Source organism: Kryptolebias marmoratus, linkage group LG1, assembly GCF_001649575.2.
Source record: "Kryptolebias marmoratus isolate JLee-2015 linkage group LG1, ASM164957v2, whole genome shotgun sequence".
In the NCBI taxonomy this organism is placed as follows: domain Eukaryota; kingdom Metazoa; phylum Chordata; class Actinopteri; order Cyprinodontiformes; family Rivulidae; genus Kryptolebias; species Kryptolebias marmoratus.
In genome coordinates, this window is record NC_051430.1 from 7,710,472 (window position 1) to 7,737,083 (window position 26,612).

A 26,612-nucleotide genomic window follows, 5' to 3' on the forward strand; every position below is an offset into this window, starting at 1 on the left:
GCTTCTGAGAACGACCCATTCTTTCACTAATGGTTGTAGAAGCAGTCTGCATGCCTGGGTGCTTGATTTTATACACCTGTGGCCATGGAAGCGACTGGAACACCTGAAGTCAATGATTTGGATGGGTGGATGAATACTTTTGGCAATAGAGTGTATTTTGGTAACAGATGAGTACACAAACATGGACAAAACCATTATTGCCCATCGCTGAAGGCAGAAGGACAATAAACTTTGGTGTATGAGCAACTTTTAGGTGTAATAAGAGAATTGTTTAAATGACTCAATGACTCCGGGAGGAATGAAGTGAACTCATATTTAACAGTTTTATTTACCTAAAACAGTTAATGTGATACATTGTACAATTACCTGAAAATACAGTAGTAGCAGTTTGGCAAAAAAAAAAAAAAATGCTACTGGAGGTACTGCCTGTCGTTCTTAAATTAAACATCACTGCACGTCTGCCTTCCAATATACGGCAAAATCTTCTCCAAACATGTTGCACATCTCAGTGCAAAGGAAAAAAAAATAAAGGAAAAAAAAAAGTTTAGTTTAAATATCCCATAAAAAGTATTTCCTTAGGAAAAACGAACAGTTTTTTTTAATTTTTTTTTAAAGCTTATTAACATTTGTATTATCTGACGAATATCTAATCTATGTATTTACCAATACTATACACTGTTTGTAAGAGAAGTCTGATAAAACAGATGGAGTGGGCATGCAGCGTGGAATAATCATCTGTACACTGTTCTACGGTCCTAGCCTTCAAAGATGGCATGAGAATCGTTTCATCTGAGGCTCGACATGCAGGAAGACGGAAAGACTATTGGAGCTGGACCGGCTTTTCTCCATCGGCCGTTCGTTTACGACCCCTCTACAGTGACGGCTGAACCTGATGAGCCCATGTATCACATCGTAGCATGCAGCCTTTGTAGGATGTGCTGCTCAAAACACACATGCACACAACAAAACAAAACCCAAAGCTTCTGCGAGAGATTTAGAGGAGGGGCGGTGGCGTTACTTGGCCTTCGCTGTAAAGGAGAGGGGGGGAAAAAAAGAAAGAAAGAGAGGAAGAAAATCAATGGACGCCAGAAACCATATAATAAAAGTGAGCAGCAAATCATTCAAAATCATCAACATAGAGCACACGTGTCAAACTCTGTTCCTCGGGGCCGCTCTGTGTGTTCTTGCTTTAAAACGACTGGTTTTAATAGATGACTTGTGGACGTGCTCCTGGAGAACTTGATGGTTTGGTCAGGAGGTCATTAAACCATTTGAATCAAGCATGCTGGAGCAGTAAAACCTAAAACTTCCAGGAGAGTGGAGCCTTCGAGGACTGGAGTTTGACACCCCTGACGTAGAGCAACAGATATAAGACAGAAGCAGGTGAGCGGACACCTGCTTTTACTTTACAATCAAAATAAGCGGTGTCGCTGAGCCTGACAACGAAACAAAAGAGCGTCTTGTCTCCTGTCAGGGTGGACGTGGAACCTGGTGGCACTGAAGGCATTTCTCATTCAAATCTCGCGGACATTCACTCCTCTTTTGTCCCACAAAGTTCCTTAAGCTCCACTACAAACACGAGGACACCTGACAGACTTCAAAGCTGTGCTTGCGACCACACGGAGGAGAGCACGCTGCAAGCAGATTAAAGTCTAACTCACTGCAAGTAAACAGGTGGGAGGACACAGCAGTTAGCTTTTAAACTTGCAAAAACAAAAAGCCCTAATACCCCACCCTAGGTTTGGTGGAAGCAGGCATGCAGAACAACATAGAGCAGCAGGCTAAAGTAAATGTACGGAGTGTTTTGATATCAACAACAACAAAAAATATACATAAACTCTATTCTGTGTGCTATGTACACATATACAAACAGAACAATCAGCCTTTTTAGCCTTTAGGGAGTCCTTTTTAAACTGTTCATGTTGTGCTCTGCTGATGAGACTAACAGCTTCTTGGTGCTTTTTATGTATTATATATATATACATATATATTCAAGTACAGTAATGCACGTTTACATAAATAACAAAAAATACTCTATTTAGAAAAAAAATTGAACAAAAATTGAGACTGAGTGCCAAGAAAGACCAAACTTTTAAACGACACAAATGTGTTTTCTTCAAGTACATTTAACAACAGGTTGTGTATAAAATAGCTCTGGATCAAACTGGTAACACAAGTTCATCTTTACGTATGAGGAAAATAAAGTTCTATAAAAACAAAAAGGAACAAACTGTGTTTGAGAGCTTTGTGTATACAACAAAACAAGGTGGTCCTTACCTCAACACTTCTAATGACAAAATGGATGAAATGGTGTTCAGATACATGTATATTCTGGTCATAACAGCGCTGAGGTAGCTGTGCTCTGCCTAATGCAGAAAATAATGAAAAAGATGCACGTTCAAAAGTAACTAAATGATTTATAGTGGGGCAACCGCAGTCGAGACTTTGCCCTCAATTAGTTTTGTACTTTTCAGTCGTCAGGATTGAGTCCTCCTCACACACAGAGTGTAACGCCCCCCCCCAAAATTACAAAATGTTTATATAAAATTGTGCACATTCTCTGTACAGCCAAAGATAAGATAAGATGATAAAATAATACATCTGGATGTCTTATCAGTCAAAATTAAAATCTGAATCCCCGCCCGACCCAAAATGACGTTTCGGTGAAAATGTAAACAACAAATACGACAGTGGTCAGAACAGGTGTGAGTGTTTACAGTAAGGTGTTCAGTGTTAATGTAAGGGTGTTAGATGTGTGTGTGTTAATGTCCACGTCACACTGGTGCGAGGGAAGGGTTCGTGTGCTGGAGTCAGTCAGGGCCACAGGATGGCAGACACGTTAGTGTCGGTGCTGTAGACCCACAGCACCAGGGGCAGGGAGACGGCCACGAAGGGCCAGGAGATGCCCTTGGCACATGCAGACAGGTAGCAGCCTTTGCCGGCCGCCTTCTCCTGCCGTTTACCAAGTTCCAAGTAGTTCCTGGCCGCAAACTTGAGCAGCTCGTCCAGCAGGATGACGGGCAGGGAGATCTTCAGCACCATCATCCACTGGGTTACATCCAGGGGGGTGATCTGGAAGATGACCTGGGAGAGAGTAAATCTACTGTTACGCTTCTGGAAGGGTGTGCAAGAATTACTACACCCTACAGTGCTGTAAAAAGTCATAATGTGGTTGTCGGGTGGACTACATTGTAAAAAAACTACAACATTTCTGAAGAAGTTCTGAAGGGTGCCAAAGCAGCTACTGCCAAAAATTCAAACTTTAGTTAAGGAGTAATGATCTAAACTAAGAAAAATGCTGATATTTTGAAGTACAGAATTGTAAAAAGAAGCTAGATTAAAGTTTCTGCCAGTGGCTCATCATGGTCACTCTGGTAACCACCACTTGTGTCTGTCACTCCCTGACAGCAGACAGAAATTAAAATTAAGCCTCAAGAAACATTTGCTGTGCAAAAACCATAAGTCAGAACGGACAAAGTTTCAAACTGTGGGAGGCAGAATACTCTGATGGTCACACCTGTGTGTTTTTAAGTTCCTGCCATTTTATGTAGGAGATATAATAAGTTCAAAAGACTCCTAAAACACTTACAGTTTTTGAGCTAAAATTTAACTAACGTCTATGGAGGCTTGAGTGTGAACTCTGCATTCTAGGGAGGATTAGAGAGAAAACTCTACGTCCTACAGCAGTCAGAGACACCGTGGGGGAAAGAAGACAGAAATCCCTACAATATGATGTGTAATGTGTAGATGTAACAAAAGAGTTATGGGATTAAAAAAAAAAAGAGTTTGTTTGTAAAGGTTTTAAAATGTGACAGTTCAAAAATTAGTGTGTGACAAAAACTGTCGTCTGAACGTTTTGTGTAAAAACCATAAAACATATCAAAATGTCAAGTCGGATGGGTGAAGTCCAACTTTCTGTGACTTTAAACTGTCTGAGCTCCAGAACTGGATGGGTTTCTTCATCTGATTTGACAAAATCCCATTAGTCTCCATTGGTTTTTTTGTGCCTTTTTTGTGAATTTTGTCTGTCTATGTTAAACAACGTACCAATACCAAAGGTCATAATGCACTCTTCCTAGTCAAGATGCACACCTTGGTGTATAATTTACATGTTTTATTACAAAGCTGTGCAATGAGAGGAAAGCTATTAAAAAAAAAAAAACATGTATCGGCACCCTGAATAAGTGTGACTACGACATTTTATAAACACACCTGAATCAGCATGAGTGTATTTCTACCTCATACGTTGTTCAGATGTTAAACTTTAAAACAAGGTCGTTCTCACTGTTTCTATTAGTTAGACATAAATGCCTGTCTTCTTTCTCCATTTTGTTGAGTACTCCTATGACATACAAAATGAAAGCAAAGGCCTTATTATATCTTAAATTAATATATCCGAATGCTAATTTTGTTTTTCTTGTATTACTTTACGATGACACTAATCAGTCAAACTAAATTATCTGTATTAATTGCATATGACCATTAGAGGGCGCAAAGTACCACATGATGGCTGAAACTCCATATGTGGCAGCTTGTTTTCAGTTTTGACAGTCTTATTAATTTATCACAGAATAAATTATTTTGTGGAACTCACAGGTAGAGGCTCCACGTAGAGGATGAGGAAGTGGAGAGACATGGAGAGACAGATGGCTCCCAGCAGCCAAATGTTCTCCCAGGGAGGCATCCGCAGCAGGGACTGGTTCTCTGACAGACTGACCAGTGGAGAGAAGGCAAATGTTGATTCAGTGACCTAGTTTTGGACTTCTCCTACCTGCAAATATGCCTTCAGTGATGACCTTCTGCTGTTCACCTGTTCAGAGCGTTGCACATCTCGATTGTGACAAGCACAGACAGCGCCATGGTCATTGGGTAGGGCGACTCAAACACCTGGCAGTCCAAGCCTTCAAAGTCTGGGTTGTCCGGCCCACACTGGAGGAAGTGGCTCTGGGGAGGAAGACGAAGGAGTGAGAGGGAAGAAGAAAGCCACAAGGAGCAGAAGGACGTTCTCTCAGACACACCTACCAGCTGGTACAGAGTGATCTGTGGTCCATCCTCAGAGATGGAAAACCACCAGGCAGCAGCTCCCACCGTGGCAGCCCCCACGTAACCTGGAAGGAGCAGAACAAAACACTGTCAAACAGAGAGTCCGATCGATGAGACTCTTCTCATCGTTTGTACGTTAAAAACCTTAAAACCATTGTTGTTTGTTAGCAGCTGACCTCCAATAGCCAGGTATCTAAAGAAGAGCCAACCAGAGATCAGGGGTTCCTTAGCATTGCGAGGGGGCTTCTCCATGATGTCCAGGTCTGGGGGGTTGAAGCCGAGGGCGGTGGCAGGGAGTCCATCTGTCACTAGATTGACCCAGAGCAGCTGGACTGGGATCAGTGCCTCAGGGAAGCCCAGAGCTGCCGTGAGGAAGATGCTGTCAGGGAAAGAAAAGCAAACTGTTAGAAACTTGATGAAAGACTGGAGCAAGTTGAAATTTTAAAATTAATCTCATTACTTCTTTACAGTTGTACTGTGTAACTTGGTTTTATATATATATATATATATATATATATATACACACACACACACAAATATAAAATAAGCTCTGAAAATAATCAGACTAAACCACCAGGACCAAGGAAGGCCATTCATTTACTCCAGAGGACTCTCACCAGACCACCTCGCCCACGTTGGAGGAGATGAGGTATCTGATGAACTGCTTCATGTTATTGTAAATCGCTCTGCCCTCTTCCACCGCGGCCACGATGGAGGAGAAGTTGTCGTCGGCGAGGACCATCTCTGAGGCCGACTTGGCCACGGCAGTGCCAGAGCCCATAGCGATGCCAATCTCTGCCTTTTTTAGCGCAGGGGCATCGTTCACTCCATCTCCTGTCTGTAAATAAACACAGTGAGTTACACAAGGCAGCCATTTTAATTCTCCCCACATCTAAATGTGACATGTTAACTCAGATCAGTTGAACCACAATGAGTAAAGCTGAGACAGACTCGCAGACTTCATACCATGGCAGTAATTTCATCAAATCCTTGCAGGAACTCGACAATCTTGGACTTGTGCGAAGGCTCGACACGGGCAAAACAACGTGCTTGGGTCACGGCCTCCCGCTGGGCGTAGGACGACAGTTCATCAAACTCCCGTCCGGTGAAGGCCATGCGCTCAACGTCGTCATCCTCGGTCAGGATGCCAATGCGGCGACAGATAGCCACAGCTGTGCCTTTGTTGTCTCCTGTGATCATGATGACGCGAATGCCAGCCTGGCGGCACAGCTTGATGGAGGCGGCCACCTCCTGCCTGGGTGGGTCCAGCATGCCGACACAGCCGACAAATGTGAGGTCGGACTGAACGCAGAGAGACGGAAAGATGCAAACCAGTGTCACTGAATCCGGAAGTAAAAGCAGATCGTTTTAACGAACATCCAAACAGCTGGTGAATTACAGTGACGCCATTTTACCTCGTACTCTGTGAATTTGGTTGCGTCAGACAGTATCATGTCGTCCATTTTAGGAGGGTTGTCTCGTGTGGCCAGAGCCAAGCACCTCAGGGTGTCGCGTCCTGTCCCATACTCACGAATAACAGCCATGATCTTTTCTTTGATGCCTTGGCTGAGGGGAACTTTGCTGTTGCCCACTCTGACATGAGTGCATCTCTCAATCACTCCTTCTGGGGCTCCCTGTGAGGTGGAACAGAGAGAGTTACATGATGCCAAACTTAAAGCTACAGGCAAACTCCTGTTACATGTTTCTTTCAGTGTACCTTTACAAACATTTTGCCCATGGAGGAACGGGACTTGTTTGGGGTGCAGTAAACGGACATGGACTTCCTGTCTCTGGAGAACTCAAGGGTGCACTCCTTCTTCATCAGCTGTTTGATCACCTGATGCAATGAAAGCACGGTCAGTGAGAAAACCTGCTGAGTGGGAGCACCAGGGAGGTGTGTGAAAGCGAGGAGGCAGCTGTCACTCACTGAGTTGCAAGCGTTGGCTCTGTCAATCTTGGACAGACTGTGGACGTCGTTGTCAAAGACATTCATCTTCTCCACCAGGCAGGTCAGTGCAGTCTCTGTGGCCTCGCCGACCTTCTCGTACACGCCCTTCACCTGGGACGTCAAAACCCATCTTTAATACAAACTATATGAGCCTACATCTCACTAAAACCAAGAAGAATGCAGTGCGAAGAAGCCACCCTGTGATATTTTTATTCCATTTTGCTGCCTTATAACCTGGAATATAATTGCATTTTAATTTCATTTTAAGTCATAAATCTACACAAAACATTCCAGAATTTTTTAAGTTACACAGTGAAAAACTTGTTTTAAATGATCCTAAAAAATATAAAACTTTAAATAGGTGCATGAATATTTATTCACCCCCATTGCTTCAGAACTGACATCATTAGTTAGGCCACCACAGAAACTTGCCAAATGTGGAAAAAGGTGCTGCGGTCTGATGAGTCAAACTCTGTGTCTATCAAGAACAACACCACATCTGAGGCAAATCTAACACCTTTCATTGTGACAAGAACACCATCACTACAGTGAAGCATGGTGGTGGCAGCATCATGCTGTGGGGATGCGTTTCATCACCAGGGACCGGGTAACTGGTCAGAGTTAAAAATGGATGGAGCAAACTAGAGAGAAATTCCTGAGGGAAATCTGATTCAGATTTGAGACTTGGACCCTAAACTCTCTGCTGAAGCAACAATTCAGTGGTTTAAGGATCCAGTCAAAGCCTACGCCTCAACTCAACTGAGAATCTCTGGTTTGGTTTAAAAATGGCTGCACATGCTGAAGAGTTGGAGCAGTAACTTGCTAGATGAAGCAAGCTCATGAAGACAAATCTGAAGAAACCTGCTGCTGTAACTGCAGCAAACATGGCTCTACGAAGTATTGACTTGAGGGAGAGTTTACATATAGACAGTTTCTCAGTGCCGTTTTTAATATATATTCTTTTAGAAATATTTAAAACAAGCAACCCACTGCATGGATCCACGTCCCAAGCAGATGACTGAAAAGAGGAAATTAGTATTGTGACAAAAAGGTGACAGGATAAGCTGTAACACTTAATTTATAGCTTGTGCTTCAGAAATGACAACATTGACCTTCAGTTCAGTTTTAGTGCATTTTAGAGGAAAATGTAAATGTTTGTTATGAAGTATCAGTTAATATTCACTGCTGACATCTGATACAGGCTGTACCACCTATCAAAACAATATCTATTATAAACCTGCTACTCTGATGACAGTTGCAGAAGATATAATGTGCATTTAAAGGAATACAGCTGGGTGGATTTATTAGTATTTATATGGAGGTGTAACTGTACATTTTAGTACTCTCAAGTTTGCAGTGTATGTGCATTTGTTAGATATATAAAGTAAGAAGCAGGTATGACACAGACCTCATTGAAGTCCAGGGAGGAATCGTTACACAGGGCACAAATGGTAGCCAGTTCAACCAAACCATCATACTGTGAGCATTTCACTAGTTTGCCATCGTGGAACCTGTGAGAAGGTATCAGCATGTCACAGCAGAGCCACCATAAATTCCTCAAAACTGAATTTCTCTCATTGCTGTAACTTTAACAGGATTTGCTCGTTAAAGAGAAGCATAAAGAGTACTCACACTTCTCCCTCAGGCGCGTAGGTAGAACCAGAGATGGTGAATTCTGACAGAGAGCAGCTTTCACCGTCTGCTTTGTGGAGAATGAACATCTGAAAATTAAAAGAGCCCATAGGACAGAGGTAAAGTACAACCTTTGTTTTCCAAAAGCACACATATAAGTTTTGACCAAGCGAACTGTCAGTTTCTCTACTGACACAGCAGATGGCAGCACAAACTACAAACGCCACAAGAGAAACTGAGAAGGTGACAGCCTCTTTTAGAGAGTTTCATCCTGCGGTGTTACAAAGTGTGCCTGTGAAACAGCCCAGCTGGATGGCCGGCTGCCTAATGGAAGTAAGGGGTGTTTAGCTTTTTTATAAGTAAACAAAAGAGACTGGCATGAGGTCCAAGTAAAGAGAGGATCCATGTCCAAAAGGTAGAGGTTGCAGTGTTCTCCCAGGAAGCTGTGATTATTGCACCCATACAGTGCACATAAACACACAAGACACCGGAGATTAGATAGATTCAGGAAATGGCTGGTGACAATTAGTCATGTCTTTCTCATACCGCCAACGAAACATAAAATCCTTGTACTGCCTCTCTCTGATAAATCTCAGCCTAATGGGCCTTTCCTTACCCATTAGATTTGATCTAGTAAAGCAGCATTACTATAAGAACTCAGAAACTGTATAAACAAAAAGACAACCAGTCCACCTGATTTTTAGACTTCGAGCCATCAGCTTCTCACGTAGTCATAGCAAATGCCATGCAAATGCATAACTTTACCTTTGAAATAAACATAAAATTGTTTATTCTTACAGGTCATGGATGTGACTTTGAGTGGCACGCCCTCCTTTAAGACTTCAGTTCGCCTGCCCTGACAGAAGATGTTTTCTTTTTTCAGTAGTTTAACATGCATGTCTCAAAATAACTCACAGTAACTGCAGAATTAAAAGCCTATTTAAGCACCGCCAGAGCCCTATGCAGACAAACAATGGTTATCCAAACAACAAAAAAAAGCTGAAAGTAATCTTTAATTTTTAATATGTGCGGAAAACGTTCTTTTTAATGAATTGCCAAGCATCAAAAAGGTGTCACTAAAACGCAGAGAGATAAAAACGAACTACAGGGTGGCTGGTTTGCAGCTTGGTGACGCAAGGTCAGTTATGCAACAGCTGCACTGCAAGTCAGTAGCTCAGTGTAGATAAGAGGAGCAGCAGCACCACCTTATCCTCGAGTCAAAAAGCCTGGAAACTGGTCTTTATTTGCCTGCTGTCTGAGTATAATCAGAATTAAGATGATAAAGCACTGACGCCCAACTGCTCAACACTGCAATAAGAGTGTTTGTGAGACTCACCCTGCAGACAGACATCTGGTTGGTGGTCAGGGTGCCAGTTTTGTCCGAGCAGATGACAGAGGTGCAGCCCAGGGTCTCCACAGAGGGCAAGCTACGGACAATGGCGTTCTTCTTGGCCATACGGCGAGTTCCCAGCGCCAGACAGGTGGTGATCACAGCAGGAAGACCTTCAGGGATGGCAGCTACAGCCAGGGCCACGGCGATCTTAAAGTAGTACACAGCTCCGCGGATCCAGGAACCTCCGTGAACGGGGTCGTTGAAGTGCCCGATATTGATGATCCACACGGCGACACAGATGAGGGAAATAACTTTCGACAGCTGCTGACCGAACTCATCCAACTTCTGCTGCAGAGGCGTCTTCTCCTGCTCGGTGGCTGCCATCTCGTCCCGGATCTTACCGATCTCTGTGTTAACACCAGTAGCCACGACGACACCCACGGCCTTTCCGGCTGCAATGTTGGTGCCCTGAAGTAACAAACATGCAGGCTCACATGCATCTGATCGCAAATGACAAATAAATACATACAAATCAGCATGTAAGCTGAAGGAAATGTGTGCGTTTTTTGCTCCTACAGAAAAGAGCATGTTCTTCTTGTCTTGATTGACGGCCCGAGGGTCGGGGACGGGGTCGGTGTGTTTGATGACAGAGACAGATTCACCTGAGGACAACACAGGACATCATGTTAAACCAGCTTGATGATTGGGATTTAGTGTCAGGTACATCTTACAGAACCAGTTTCCAAATGAGTTTTTTCCCCTACTTTAAATTCACAAGAATGGTTGAATTCATACTATTTTAGATGAATAAAATATTTCACAGCCAGCGCAAACAATCCTGTTCATTGACAAATTGCTGCTTTACGTCTTCAAACAGAGGGAAATAATCGATTTGTCTTTTATTTTAATTGGGGTGGAAAGTTTAAATTGATGCCAGGAATTGGTTTTTTTTAAATATCTTAAATATAAATAACCTGCACTAAGGTCTTATCTAACACACCAAGTTGAATACATCTAACGTGGTATCTGAGCATGCATCTAGTGCCTAACCGGAAACAACAGGGGTCAAAGGTTACTCAGAGACAACACCACCATACGAGGTAGTGAACGGTCTAAAACATCTGGTCCAACTCTGGTCCAATGTAACGTCGACAATATGTGTCAAGAAATATCAAGAATATCTTTTCTACCAGTTGTGGTCAAAAACTGGTGTGAAAAAAAAATATATAACTAAGAAATAAAAAGGAGTGCTAATTTTTACTGGTCTTCTCATCGTGTCTTCATTCACATTAGCAGCTGAGTGGAACATGACTGACCTCTGACCTTTCTGGTTCTGTTCTTGTTGGTGCGTCTGTGTAAGGATAGCGTGATTCGAGCATCCTGTGTGTGTCACAAAGAAGCCTCAGCTACATTTTGAGTTTAGACAGGAAGCGGCCTATCTGAGGACACATTACTGGAGCTTGTGGTGGTTTCAAGCTAAATGTGTAAATGAAGAAGGGGCGAGTTTGCCTTCAAATATTTAAAAATGACTGTAAAACAGCAATGATAGTGAATATAAAAAACTATGTAAGATACATGGTAAAACACTGAAATCTCTTTCTTTAAATATATTTTTACATGCTTTCCTGTACATAGAAATTAACCTGACACAAGTATAAAAAGAGACTTTGTATTTAAAAAAATGACTGACGTGCACGAAACATAAAGACTGAGCAGATGAGCTCACCTGTCAGAATGGACTGGTCGACTCTCAGAGTTGTTGATTTGATCGAACAGATGCGGATGTCAGCAGGCACTTTGTCTCCAACTGCAACCAAACACGCCCACAATTAGAGAAAACAAACAAGAGCATGAAGACAGAAACATTTCCTGGTGAACGACTAAATTATTGTCTGTGAGGGGACTGTTTGTGCTAAGTTCATTCTATTACATTTGATGCTGTTCAAGAAGGGGTCAAATGAGAAGCATCCCGATGTCTGTTTGTCAAAAAGTCCACACATATATGATAAGTTATGTAAATGAGTGTGAGTGCGCAGGACAAATGAAGATTAAACAGATGAGATGTTTTTGTTTTTTTTTGTAGACAGTAACTCAGCATTACAGTAAACTGAAATGATGAAGCGCAGCTCGTTATAAGACGGCTGTTGTGCCGACCAGCAGCAAAGCAGGACGGCAATCACTGTCGGGGAAAAAAGAAGAAGAGCCGAAGGAAAAAAAAGAGGAAATGAAGGACTTGTGAACCATAAAAGGCCTGTCTCAAAGGAAAAGGCCAATTTGGGTGCGCTGGAATTGCTATGACCCAATTCAGCCTCCTAATGGTACATAAAGCAGATGGAAAGCGGGGAACTGGCTCAGGTTATGGCACAGTTCTGTGGGTATAGTCTACATATAGACATATCATTTTAAAATGAAACAAACATTGTCTTTGAAGGACTGCAAATCCAAGTTTTAAATAACAGTTGTGTGTGATGTGTTAGTGCTCAGAATATATGTTGGAGATGACTGGAGTTGAAATCCAGACCCATCGTGTTTCTCTCCACCCAGAAACAACTTCAAATCATGCTGCATTTGCTGTACCATACTTGAAAAGTGGAAAGAACATTTAAACACGAGCATTTCAGCAAGAAACCAGTGCAGACTTTAAACTAAGAAACAAAACTGTTTTAATTGGCAAGAATACTGCTGAAAACACTGTGCTGGTTTTCCATTTAATAGCTCTAAAGTTAGTTTGTTTGAAAAAGGAATAAATGGCGCAAACAGAGGACTAAAAGGATTACTCCAAGATTTTTTATTTTTTTTTAAACAAGAACAAGGAACTTCTCCTTGGAAGCCAAAAAGCTCATAAATACGCTTCTTTAAACTTCCTGTTCTGTCTTTTATTTCAAAGATAAACAGCTTCTTGGATGGAGTTGAGCCAATACGCATGGCCAGAGGGACAGGCTTTTAACGACAGCTCTCGCCTCAGATCCCACACAAAGAAAGCCACGGTTCCTTTTCAAGATTCTGTTAAAAGCTGGAACCGTCCCAAGTGTCACATTCGAATCATGCTTTGATGAAACGCGTACATCGTTTGTCCTTCTACGTCAACATCCTCCTTGGGAGCAGTCCAAACATCATCTGAGGCATGAACACGTTTTTTTTTTTACTGCTGTATTTTTCCAACGTGTCTTACAATCCAGGAATCAGTCATTCTACAGTAAAATGAGATCACACCTGGTGACACATTGCACCCAAAATGACTCCCAAAGGTGCCTTTTAACCAGCCCTTTAAATAGCAGGTGAGGTCGCTCTGCCAGCTTTGACTGGCACCCGCAGCTGCTGGGTGTTAGAGAACAGCGAGCCAGGAGGCTACATGTGCTGATGGCAGCTGAACAAAAGACTGACCCTCCTGTCATGTTCACAACACCATGTCACGGTGGAGAACGGGCATCTTGCAGCTTTCAAACTAAAAAATAAATAAAAACTCACTAGCTCCATTTACATGTGTGCAAATACAGTACACAAGTACTCCGCTCCAGTTAAGGGGAGATAAAACTCAAACCTTTTGCTGCGTCTTCTTCTCTGTCTAAAATGTAGTTTCTTCTAGCTTTTTATCCACTAGCTAAGCAAGCGAAGCTATGTGACCAGGAGAAATTTATAAAAGTAAATGCAAAGACAAAAGAAAAAATGTGCCGTTTACACTTGTGCCAGTTTACTGCTGTGCATATTTAGCCAACTATTCAGGGCACTAGTCTTTTGTTTCCACTTGTGACATTTGTTACAAGAGGATTTATGTTAACATTTGCCTGGATAACAACTAAACCAATATTTAACCACTGGCTAGTTTCTTAACGTCCCGCTGAAAAGCTGTCACAAACGTAAACATGTCAGTGAACGGGCGGCGTTAGTTCCCACCAATACAAAGTTCCACCTCTGCACTGTCGTCTTCAGATCTTTTGCTTTCGTTTTCTCCGTTTTGAATCTTAAGCAGACAGAGTCTCTAGGTAGCATAATACAGTTTCAGTTGCCACGGTAACCAAAACTATCCCAGCGCTAAAAAAAAATAACAATAAATGATCAAGCCAAAATTAACAAGAGTTATAGGAGAGCCACATTAAAACTAGAGAACTGGAAGGGAGTCAATGAAGCTACTGCTCCAAATCCCAACATTCAGGACATCAGCCTTCGTCTGTAAAGCTCAACAGTAATTTATAATAATCTAAGCTGACAGAATGTTTACGTTTTGATGTATAAACTGTATAAGAAAGGTGGAGCTTGTGGGAACAAGAAGAGAAAATTGAAAGCTTTAGACTTTGAACACGCTGTGGTAAAATCTCCAAAGATGTTTGTACAGTAATTACAAAGCCTAAAGGTATGTTGATATCTAGACGATGCAGAAGATAACGAACTGTCAAAGTGTAGACACTGAGGATCAGTGTAAGCAGGAACTTGATAACAGCAGGTCAGAAGGGCACATTCTTCACGATGTCTCATGTTCAGCCCTCTTAGTTAGGGCTCCTTACTGAAACGTTCTTGGGCTTCAGATTGCCATCTCAATGTCTCATTTATAACCAAACAGCATAGCATGGATTTCCAGCAGTCAGCACAGGATGACAGAGTTAACAAGTCAAGTGCAGACGACTTGTTGAGTTGAGAGTCTCTGTAAACCTAGAAGTGCCGTCAGTGAAGGACTGCTGCTGTAACAACAACTACGGTACGTTACAGTCATACATACATTTAAGATATGTGCATAATTAAGGATGTCAGTACAAAAGCAGAGAAGCACCCTTATTATTAATCTGTTAAAATTTTAAATCATGCAAATTATACACCAAAACACTGTGGACCATGATGTTCTGCCATCTTGTTTGGAGCAGCGACAAGGACTCAGAGGCGTTGCTCTTCAATGGTTCAGGTCCTTTTTGTCAAACTGAACCTTCTGATTTGGCCTTCACGGTTCAGTATTCTCCTCTTCTGGGGCGACTGTGGATCAGTGGTTAGAGCAGTGAGAGAGTTGGAGGTTCGATTCCTGGCAGCAGTCACATGCCGAAGTGTCCCTGGGCAAGACACTGAACCCCTCCATGCCTCTGATGTGTGTCCTGTTGGTGTATGAATGTGATCTAAAGCACTGATTAGACTCTATAGAATGATTGAATCAGATAAGCTCTGTAGAGCTGTATGAATGTGTGTGTGGATGGGTAAATGAGGACACAGATTGTGTTGTAAAGTGCAGCCCATTTACCATTTTCCTCTTTCTTGTGGAGTCCCACAAGGCTCAGTTTTAGACTGTCTACTTATCTCTCTCTATCTACTCCCACTTGGTTCCATAATCAAAAAACATGGTACTTTGTTCCATTGCCATTGGGATAATGTTTTTACTGGGGCAGCTCCTAAATTGTGGAACAAGCTGCCCCTTCATCTCAGGCAGGCCTCTTCGTTGTCGGATTTTAAAACTTCTTAAAACCCACTTCTTTTTCTAGGCTTGGTAAAGAGTTGATTTTATAGATTTATAGCTTTATTTGATTTTATTGTTTGGTCTGACCTTATGTGTCTGACTAGGTTTTCATTCTTTGATTTTAATTTAGCCATGTTTGGATTGTAGTTTTCAAAGTTTGCGTGTGATGCGTTTCATTGTTGACTCTGTACAGAACTTTAGTCCGGCGTGATGTTTTAAAGTGCTTTTCAAATACAGTTGGATTAGATTGGATTGAAAAACGTGCAGCTTGATCAGGAATAGTGAGCTCTGACTTTTAGTAGTGGTATGTCCCACGTCACAAACAAATAGATCTTTCTAATCTTCTTGGAGATCAATATATTTAGCAAGAAAACACAGCCTTCTTTAGTTCAGACATGCCTGACAGTAGAAACATTATTCAAAGTTCAAATGGGTCACAGAAAGTTGGACTTCACATGTCTGAACTGGAATATTGGTGTTGACAATGTCTTTTTGTTTAAACAATCACAGTTCAAGTTTTATGATTATTACAGATTTTTCCACAGAATGTTCAACTTCTTACTCCTGAAACTGTTTTTACATCTACAAATAAAACATCAAACCATAGGGATTTTTGTCTTCTTTCACCCAGTGTGTCTCTCACTGATGTAGGACTGAGGGTTTTATTTTAAAGCTTCCCTGAAGAAACAGAGTTCACAGCCAAGCTTCCACAGATTCAGTTATATTTTAGCTCAAAATATTCTCTTCAAAACTGAAATTTAAGGGTCTCTTTAACTTGTCATACGTACTACATAAAACTCTGTAGAAACAAAGATTCACATGTGTTTTGTGTGTTTTTCTAAGCTTACAAAGTTATGTTGGATTTTTGGGGAGTAGTCGCATTGGGATCCTCCAACATTTCTTCAGAAATCTTATCCTAAATGTACACTCATGCCTTGTTTGGCTCAGAGTCTACTGATTTTCCCTGTGCGGTTTGTATGACCACCTCCATGCCCCTCTGACTGTGCGTATACGAGTCTGTGCTTCTAAAGCTTGCCCTCCTTGCTTGGCTAAATGAGATCGTATCTCTTGGACTTGCTGAAAAGTCAGGAGCCTTTGCCAGAGGGCTGTTGCTCAGTGCACACAGACACTTGCCAGACCACATTTAATGCCACATACTATCCCTGAGGTCTGGAATCCTGCTGGTGGGTGCTGATGGGTACAGTAGCAGCACACAGAGCGTGGTGGGGTGGGACGTTTATCAGCAAAGTGCTTCCCTTTAAGGTCATCTCACTCTGTCTCTAGCACAATAGGAGAGGATGAGAGATCCTCCCCTAAAACCACCCCCCTAATACCCCCCATAACTACCAGACTCCACAACCTCACAGGCAAAAGAGGGCAAACCCACTGAGCTCAGAGGAGATCAGAATCAAAACAGTAAACTGGCAGCAAACAGTCTTGAAAACGTCACCCTTTCTTTACCTGCAAATGTCCTTTTTAATGGTTAGTTAAGGAGTACAAGTCACCCCGTTGAAAAGATTTTCTGTCGATATTTGCTCATTTTAAAATTAATGTACATCTAAATAGCAGTAAAGACATAAATAAAAATTTTTGATCTATTTATTATATCTGGCAAAATGAGGTGTTCAGACAAAATAGCTTCATTGAATGCAATTAATGGAGCAAATGGAGCCCAGTTTGAAAACCAGAACATTTCAAAGATTAGAGAAGACCTGTTAGAAGTGATGGGGCCTGAGTAAAAAGCATCCCAGCAGCCCCTGACGAAGAGCTGGCTGCTGCTGGCAGTTCTTCTCACGGACCAGGCAGCCTCGGAGGGCTCAGCTCTGCGTCCTCTATCAGCGCGCAGGAGGCCGCCCGGCCAGCATCTGCGTCATCACACTCCTCCACATGGCACGGGTCACTTTGAAGCTCAGGGAAAATATTACTCATGAAAAGGAAGCCTGACAGGAGGCACTGTAAACGATATGTGGAAGATTTATAAAGTATGTAGAACTGATGAGCTCGTCCTGACTGCAGGATAAAACGTCCAGTTTTGCTGCCTGACAGAGGGGGGGGGCTTTTTTTTACAGCTAAGCCTCACGCTGCTGACAGAGAGGCACTCTGTTGCTTTCATCAGGCGTTTTTGCAGGGTTTTCTCTCCGAACTCGAGCCAAATATTTAAGCTCCTCGCCTTCAGCTTGCTTCGCACAATCATTGCAAGTTAATTAGAGCATTAAAACTAATAGACGTTAAACTGTACAATTCTGCTTTGTTTGTCCTTGTCAAGGTTACCCTAAAGTCCCACTGATGCAATGTTCCCTGATTAGGAAGGTAGGGGCACGCATGGTGTGGGACCAGACAGCTGTCATTTCCACGACTGTCAGTGCCTCTATAAATACAGCATTCCAGAATCTAAACGGCCTATGACCGCTAAAAATAAAACCTGCCACTATGTACAGAAAATCTAAGCATCACTTCTGTGGCTTAAGGTCAAACTGAGTATCAAGATAAAGCCTGTGTTTTGAGGACTCTGGCATTCCTCAGCCTGCCACTTTCATTCATTCCCCAACAGAAGTACAGATAAGCGGAAAACTGTACTTTTTGAAATCAAAGCTTCCCACCCTGAGGATTTCAGCTGCAGAAACACACTGACTAAACCTCATCGGAAAGAGTTTAATTCACCGACACAGACGACGGGAAACCTCTCAGATCGGATGAGCAGGGAGGATGCAGGAGATGCTTTTCACCAGGCTGACCTCTAAACTTAGTGCATTTACAAACCCACACACACACACACACACACACACAGATGAGCAGGTCTTAATAGCATTTGCACTCACCCCCCTTAGAGACAATGGGTTAATAAGAACATCTCAAAATACACCACTCTTGCAGGGTGAGTCACCTCTGCAGTGGCTCTTTGGGATGGAGAGTTCGGAGCTAAAATCGTGGGCACACCTGGATTAGTGTGGTCTGTCCAGAGAAGGTTTTATTAGAGGCAGACCCAAACACATGACAGGAACTATCACATAAAAAACAAGAAAAAAGTCCACTTTTCATCCCTAAAAAAGGTAAAAAGTGAATTAAAAGAGAAGCAGTGAAGAAGAAGTTATGTTGCGTTTTAACCGAGCAGAAGACGACAAAAGGGAGGGAAACGTACCAGCCACCTCCACAATGTCCCCCGGGACAATGTCTCTGGCCTTGATCCTCTGCACTGTTTTTCTGTCCTGCCGGTACACTTTCCCCATCTCAGGCTCATACTCTTTCAGAGCCTCGATGGCGTCTTCGGCGTTACGCTCCTGGGGAGGAGGACACAGCAGTCGGTGACAACATTATGTGCTGCTCTGTAGCAAATCAATATCACATGAACCCATACGCTGTACGTGTTCTAGACTTGGTTAGAAAATGTATCATTTGTGTTTGGGGCGCTGACCTCTTTCAGTTTGTTTCAAGTTTTAGCCGGGCAAATTTAAAGGTGTTTGAGGTGTACTAAAATACAAGTCAAAGTTGAGTTTCTATTGCCTACCTCCATGATAGACAGGCAATCACGCAACGATTGAAACGGATATTAGTCAGACATTTCTGCAGATACTGAACTAACATTTGGTTTGGTAGTAGGTGAGAGTTATCCCCAACACGCACTGTACTCTGAGATCTAACGGACCACTCGAGATTTATGTTTAAAACGTTGGCATGCAAGGCGGCGAGTGATGTGCTCCTGCGAGGAGCAATTTTTTTTTTTTGCAAACCATTTTCCTGCTGTACCCTCCGCCAACATGTTCATTGTTTCGGAGCCTAGCAGCCATCATTCAGGATGGACTGCCCACACATTTTTTTTTCTTTATTATTCAACAGAAAGCCTCCTTTCAGACAAAGGACTTCCAGTACCCTAAATGTATCAACGCTGCTAATAAAATCTGATGGTAAAACCATCAACTCACTGTTTGTTATCGTGCTTCTAAACATTTAACCAAACTTCATATACCAACTGCTGCAATTGTTGCTGTTAAAGTCATGCACACTAAATCACATTTTACACCCATATTTATCCAGCTGTTTTAACTACCAACAATAATTTTTGGTCTAATATGGTGGCTGGTAGGTTTGTCTTTGCCATGAGTTTTCATTCTGTTAGTAAACTTGTTCTATTATGAGTATTTCTGGTATTTTTACTGAATCTGCAGCATTGACGTGTGATGTCACAATAATGCCGCACTGGTTTTAAAAAACTCACATGGAGAACATTAAACAGATGACTGAGGACATTCTAAGGGCAGATCTTCCCATGGACCTCTTCTATTTCTGCGGGACATATCTCAAGGATTTATTCACTAAAGATCAATGTTACACACTGCACATTCTGTTACTAGTGGCAAGAAAGACCATTACCCTTAACTGGATTAAGTCCTGCTCTCCAACTGTTGCTCAGTGGATGCAAAAATTGAAACATGTCTATATGATAGAGTGTCTGACTGCCCAGTTACAAATGAAAATGGATATTTTTTTCACAAAAATTTGTTTTTTATTGTCTGTAAATTGCCTTTGTTGTTATGCTTTGAGGCAAAAAAGTACAAATGTACTTGTGATGGCACTGAATTTATATAATTTATCACGCTAACAAATTTATCTTTCAGTGCGATTGCAGCTAGGCTAATGCCTCAATTTTATAGGCATTTGAACATGTGCAAACACGGACTAGTGTTTATTGTTATCCTTAGTTTTTCCTTTTGTTATGATGACAACAAACTTAGAAAATACACTGTTCTGTTCAGGAAACTTGATGCACCTCAGAAAAGGGACTGCTCCCTCTTGATGATCGTCAGACATATTGCCCAAACACAGAGGGGAAACAGTGACATTTAGACAAAAAGAGCTTCCAAGGGTCTGTGTCTCACCTGCCACACCCCAACGATGGCGTTGGCTATTAAAATGAGTAAAATTACAAAAGGCTCCACAAATGCTGTGATCGTTTCTTCTCCCTCCTCAAACCAGGCCAGCACCTGAAAGCAGTGGGAAAAAAAACAACAATTATTTGCAATATTTATTGTTTAAAATTCAGAGAACTCTTATGAGCATCAAAGAAAAAAAAAGACAAAATCCAGATTTTCTGTAAAACAAAACAGCAGCCATTTTTGTGTTTGCTAAGATTGATGGGCTGAGGTGGCCATCTTGAATTGACTCCAAAAGTTAAGCAGTTTGCTCGCTACTCTGAGAGGCAGACAGTAACTAAAGATAATCCAGTTCACATATTGGGAAAAATGTGGCCTTATGCATCTAAAGTGGTGTGAAAAAGTGCTTTCTCCCCCGTTTCCTGATTTTTTATGCTTTTACATATTTGTCACACTTTTCAGATCATCAAACAAATTTAAATGTTAGACAAAGACAACACTTTTTCCACACGGGGCCATGTAGGTTTGGATTTATGTTCCTATATTATTAATAAAGACCTTCTTCATTTGAAAATATCATTTTTTATTTACCTGTGTTTGTCTCATATTTAAAATCTGTTTGATGAGCTGAAACATTTAAGTGCGATGAAACGTGCAAAAGAATAAGAAATCAGAAGGGGGGGGCTTTTTTACACCATTGTATGCTCTTGAAATCAATACATTCTGGTCTCTGTTTTACATTCTGAAATTATTGAAATTCAACTTCAACACTTAACATGTGTAAAAGAAAACTAACCATCACTAGTGAGGGAAAATGTTGATCTTCACTTGTGCATATTTGTAATTCTTGTTATTTAAAGTTAAGTACACAGTCCACACTAAATGTTTGGGGACATATGGGTCTTTATATACATTCTTTAAATGATGCCAACAACTGTCTAATAGAAAAGCTTTAAAACTTGCATCAACACTGTCAGACTTCCATCAAGTTAAATTAAAGGTAACAAAGTCCATCACTGAAGAATAATGCAGTTTTGGCATGAAAGGAAAGAAAATAAAAATCTATGTGTTCTTAGCGGAGGTCTTATTAAGCCCACCAGCACAAGAGGCACAATCATACGTGTCGTCAGGTTGGTTAATTAGGTCTTCCTGTGAAAGAAAGCCGTCCTAAATTTATCCTGTGCGTCACAAACCGTTACACAATTCCCCATAATGAAACAAAACGATCTCCCTAAGATCTACATGTCGTGTTGTGGAGGATGCCAACGCTATCTTCAGTGTCATCGCTCAAATGACAAGCACCACTCGACAGCTATAAAATACAGATGCAGAGATGCTTAATGTTGCCCACAAGATTTCTGTTGATCAAACAGCACCGGAAAACATAATTTTATTGTAGTTTGATGGAGATTCTCTTGTTATTCTGTTGTTTTGTTGATGATAAAAAACAAAGTTTGTTCTTAGTAAGCCAATAAAAGCCAGTAATTGTTTTATCTGTTCAAGGAAACAAATCAAGACGTTATGTGAAACAAGAGCAGGGTTACAGAAACCCTGCATCCTGGATGCAAAACCTTCCAAAACGAAACCGATGAAACCTTCGAATTTCGTTTTAGAGGCAACGGTTTAGGGAGCGTGCCGTACGTCTCCACACTTGTGTGGTCCGGCACAGAGCCCTCCCACAGAGGGGTGAGGGCCCAAATTTGGTCTGGAGTGGTACTCTGTTTCCCCTGTCAGACAGCAGCCACTGACATCTCCATATCACCTGACCGAGCGCTGCACGCCGACATACCAGCTCCCACACACACAGAGGAAGTCTCAGTTATCACAATGTCCCTCAGCTATCTGTTAATCTAGATTGTAGCCGGGTTTTTTTTACATGTATTTAAAAGTAACTTTGCAAGAATGAAGTGTACAGCAGCAAACCTAAAAATCTGGAGGCATCATTCTGTTCTGCTACCCTGAATGGTGGGTGATAATGTAATTGCCTGTTGTCTGTGTGTGTTCATTTGTCTGTCAGTTAGGCAAGTCTCTCATGAACCACTAGACAGATTTTAAATGAAACTCTCAGAAAGTAAGTCATTGAATAAACATTTTCAAATGATTAACCCCTTCAAGATGGCGCCGACTCATCTAACCAACAGCTAATCAACCTTAGCGAGCACAAAAATGGCTACGACTAAGATTTAGCTGAGTCATTCAAACACTGTCATGACCTTTATTTTGTGCACAAACATAAATAAAGATGGAGATAGTGACGCCCATTAACTTCCACCGTTTAAAACTGAATCCAAAATGTTCGGTATTTAGGTGCCACCACATTGTAGTTTTGGAGTGCATTTTATTTTTTTAAAATGCATTTTTTCCATCATACAGAAGCAAAATAAGAGCTACATGAATCAACAAGCATATATCTCAAAGTGCATTTTTATTTATTATTTAGAAAAACTTCCCAATTTGTTAACACAGAGAGGCGGGACTTAAAAATCGCATTGCAGCTGGCCACTAGGGGGCGCTTGCCTTTTATGGTCTCAACTCCAAGCTTCCTGTTCTGTCTCTAGTTGAATGAAGATGGATATTTGTTTGTTTCTGTTATTCGTCACAGTTCAGTCATGTTTTACTTTGTGTTTTTATTTGAATTGTTTCGTGCTTTTACCATGTTTTACTCGTTTCTTCCTTGTGTCGTCGGCCATTGCTCTTCATCTGCTCTCACTCAGTTACCCCCCCTCCCAGCATACTTACACTCCCGGTTCACACTCACTCATTGTTCCGTCATACTGTCAGCGCCTCAGTTTCACGGGCTGTTTCCCAGCTCAGTGTTTTTTTCCTGATCCTCAGTTTGTGCACTCTCCCTGGGTTATGTCTGCCTTCTGCAGCCTTGTCAGACTTTTTGTTTTCCTTATTAAAGTTTAGTTTTTATTACTCCGTCTTCTGTCTTGGAGACTGTAATTTGGGTCCTCACCTCATCAACATCACAACAAACACATACTTTAGCGCTAACAGATCACACACAATATGGTGATATGAAGTATTTCGAGGAATGCTATTTTTTAATTGAAATTTTCCCTTTTTTCGCCACTGGTATTTATGATTGTTGCCTGTCGCCAAAAGGCAAAATTTACAGGTAGCTAAAACTTGGTGTGGTTATAGCTCAGAGTCATCCCCAACACATATTCCTGGCGCTAATTATTGCGCTCGATTTTTGCTTTAAACTTTAGCATTAACGTTTGGAGCCAACCCTGTTTGTCTGTTAGCAAAATAACTCACGAACCACAGAGGATTTCAATGAAACATTCAGGAAATAATCACTTCATGTACCTCTGCAACTGATTGACTTTTAGAGTCGAGCCATTTCAAAACGATTGAGCAGCTAACTAACATCGGACAACACAGAAATGGCTCCAACTGAGTCAGTTTTATAGCTACTCAGATGAAACTTGATGCGGCAGTAGCTGAGGGTCATTAACGACACATACTCTGAGCGTGAACTCTTGCGATACTGCGTGACGTCACGTACGACACTTTTGTTTTCAGAGTTTTGCCAAAACGACTACAACTCCATTTCTCAACATAAAATGACCTTAGACTCCGGCGTAGAAAGGTGGCGAGCGATACGCGTTCCTTCCTTTCACTCGAAGATGCCTTGACATAACAACACGCACTGACAAACACTGATCCGTCAGCAGCGCAGGAAAGACCAGAGCAAAGTCACTGCTCATAAGTCTGGGCGCGCGTGGCACCGGGTGACAGCGACTCTGCTGTTGTCACCATTCCTCAGATGAGCCGAGAGCCTTCTCAGCTGTTCGGCTCCCTTCTAAGTGAGCGGAATTGCAGCACCGTCACACAAACTGAAAGCATTCGCACTCCAGCACTATGCGCCGCCGCTGCTGGTCACGCCAGGCTTCTCCTCAATTTCCTCTGCAGCAGGGACTTTATGTAAAAAAAATAAATAAAATGTGTATAATAGCTCCTTTACAGTTAGAGCGTCAGCCTCTTTAAAACAAATAAGAAAATACGAAAAAGAGACAAGCAAGGGCAACACACGAATGCAGCGATGCACGTCCAAATCAAAGAGCCTTCAAACGTTATACCAGACTTACGAAAGATATGCACGCAGCCAGCAGAAGAATTCGGACGAGTAAATCTTCGAACTGTTCGAGGACGAGCTCCCATAACGATTTCCCTGCAGACAGAGCAAAACAGTGAAAAGTGGATCAATCGCAGAAACCTGACTGATCAGAGCCAGGAGAGATGATTACCTTCTTCTGCAGGTAGCTCTGCCATGTAGAGACATCCGGGGTTCACACGGGACAGACAAGAAGAAAATAACCATTAGTCAGACATAAAAAATACTTGACTTTAATTTGTTTTCTTGACTCTTGGCAGACAACGTTCCTCAGGTTGGAATTTTTAAACGTTTTTTTTTGGGGGGTATGGGACCACAAACCAGCTTCTTTCAGGCATTTCCATATCTAAACTCAATAAAAAAATAAATAATAAAAACTAGGAGGTGACAGAGCTTTTTCAGTGGGGCCCCTGGCTCTGTGGAAGTCTACCTTTAAACATCAGAGCTGCTCAGACCATTGGTGATTATAAACCTGTGCTGAAAAGCCATCTTTGTTAGTTCTAGCTGAGCAGAACATCCTGATTTTTCCATTGATTTTATTTTTACCAATTGCACCGCACAATTTTTAATTGAATTTGTCCTAATGTGCTGCATATTTAAGTGTCATTTTAGTCCATCTGTATTGCTTTTAGATTCTAATCCTTGTGGTTAAAGAAGGTTGGGTGCTACAGAAGCAAACTTGAGTCTTTAAGTGATTCAAAGAACGAGAGGAACTCCGCCCTTTTACAACCAATCATTTACAGCTTTCTAGGAACATCCTGTGCGCACCACTAACAGCACAAACGCCTTATCGCTTGTGCAAAAGGAAAAGGGCATTAAAAAAAAATCAATCAGAGCAAAGGTCAGCAATGATTTAAGACCAGGAGAAAGAGGAGGAGGAGGGGAGTGTTGCTCTGTGTGACCTCCCAGGTGATAGCTGTTAAAGGGCAGCTGTTAAAACCTGGAGCTCCAGATACTAACTCTGACACATGGTGGTCCTAAGACAGATGAATGATGTGTTGCAAGAACACTGTTGTCCCCTGATGTTAGTCACTGAATGTCCCAGAGAGGGGACACTCCACATACATGATGTCCCACCCTACACCCAACCATCATCTGTGGTAGTTGCTCAGTGAAACGCGGGAAAGCCCTGGAGCGGCCGGTGACGTCGGACAAATGGTTTGATAAGAGACTTTTACCCCCACAGACCTGAGCAACTCGAGTGACAGAAACACGACATGTATAACGTGGGGTGTAGTGTGGGTGGAGGACGTGTTCGTACCGTTCAGGCCCCATTTCTCCCGCTGTCGCTTCACCTCCTCCGGGGAAAGTCCTGTGCTCTCGTTGACGCAGAAATAAGAGTAAACTTCTTCCACACTCTTCGTGTGAGCGTTCTCCATGGCGGACCGGGCTGGCGGCTGCTTTCCCACAAAACCCGGCAGCTCTTTTTTTTTTTTTTTAAACGCGTACTTTAATTTAAAAAAACAAACAAAAAAAACAAACAGGAGACGAGTTCACCCACTGAGAGCTCTCACGCGGTCACTGTCAGACAGCTGCGTGCGGTGTCCCTCGTGTTAGGAGTCTCCTCACGCAGGGGGGAGAAGGAAAGAAAAAAACCCAACAAAACACTGAGGTTTAGTGAGATAAACTCCTGTTTCCTGTCCGAGTGGAGGTCGGGGTGTTCTCCGGATGTTCTGAGGGGGGGTGGAGGAGGAGGAAGTGTCTGCGGCAGAGTCCCGTGTCAGCGGCTGCATTCGGTTCGCTCCAGCCCCGGCTCTCCGTGGCGCAGCTCCTCTGTGGCTCGGTTCGGTACCTGCGGGCTGGTTTTTATGAAAGCGCCTCACTGCTGCCCCTCTTCCCTGCGCCGCATGTGGACTCACACCATTGGACGAGCGCCGCCAGCTGCCTCCAGGCCGGCCAGACGCGGACCAACACAGGAAGTGGCCGGAAACCAGAGGGTGGATAATGCACTTCTGAGGTTATCTGCTCCCAACTCGGGTTTACGCAGCATTTAAAGCGGCAGTTCGGATCTTCTAGGGAGGGGGTGGGATTCAGCCTTGAAACAGTTAATGTCTTACCTGTGATGGATAGCCTTTGAATCCTGGCCGGACTGTCGAGCTAAAGGCTAGTCTGAGCGGGAAAACAGGCTTCTGCTGTTTTAAAACCACTTCAGTTCAAGATTAAAGGAGTGCATTTTGCCCGCTGCCTTTCATGCCAGAGTTTGAAACTCAAATCTTATAATGTTGATGCAA

At 42.3% G+C, this 26,612-nt stretch overlaps 1 protein-coding gene across 2 annotated transcripts; it reads right to left on the bottom strand.

The window, feature by feature from the left end:
- Positions 1 to 299: 299 nt before the first annotated feature.
- Positions 300 to 26,346, bottom strand: atp2a2a (ATPase sarcoplasmic/endoplasmic reticulum Ca2+ transporting 2a). 2 transcript variants are annotated; one of them, XM_017414671.3, is made up of 21 exons: positions 25,643 to 26,345; positions 24,515 to 24,532; positions 24,356 to 24,438; positions 20,265 to 20,369; positions 18,530 to 18,668; positions 11,683 to 11,763; positions 10,533 to 10,618; positions 9,960 to 10,424; positions 8,624 to 8,712; positions 8,400 to 8,502; positions 6,971 to 7,102; positions 6,761 to 6,880; positions 6,459 to 6,677; positions 6,010 to 6,345; positions 5,661 to 5,881; positions 5,220 to 5,422; positions 5,023 to 5,108; positions 4,811 to 4,944; positions 4,595 to 4,712; positions 2,964 to 3,084; positions 300 to 1,028 (listed from the first exon to the last, which is right to left on the bottom strand). In XM_017414671.3, exons 1-21 carry the CDS (start codon positions 25,758 to 25,760, stop codon positions 1,015 to 1,017), a joined length of 2,991 nt encoding a protein of 996 aa, XP_017270160.1. In that variant the 5' UTR covers positions 25,761 to 26,345; the 3' UTR covers positions 300 to 1,014. The 2 variants fall into 2 exon arrangements, with proteins under 2 accessions (XP_017270160.1, XP_017270159.1); XM_017414670.3 differs by having other exon boundaries at positions 300 to 3,084; positions 25,643 to 26,346.
- Positions 26,347 to 26,612: the final 266 nt, after the last annotated feature.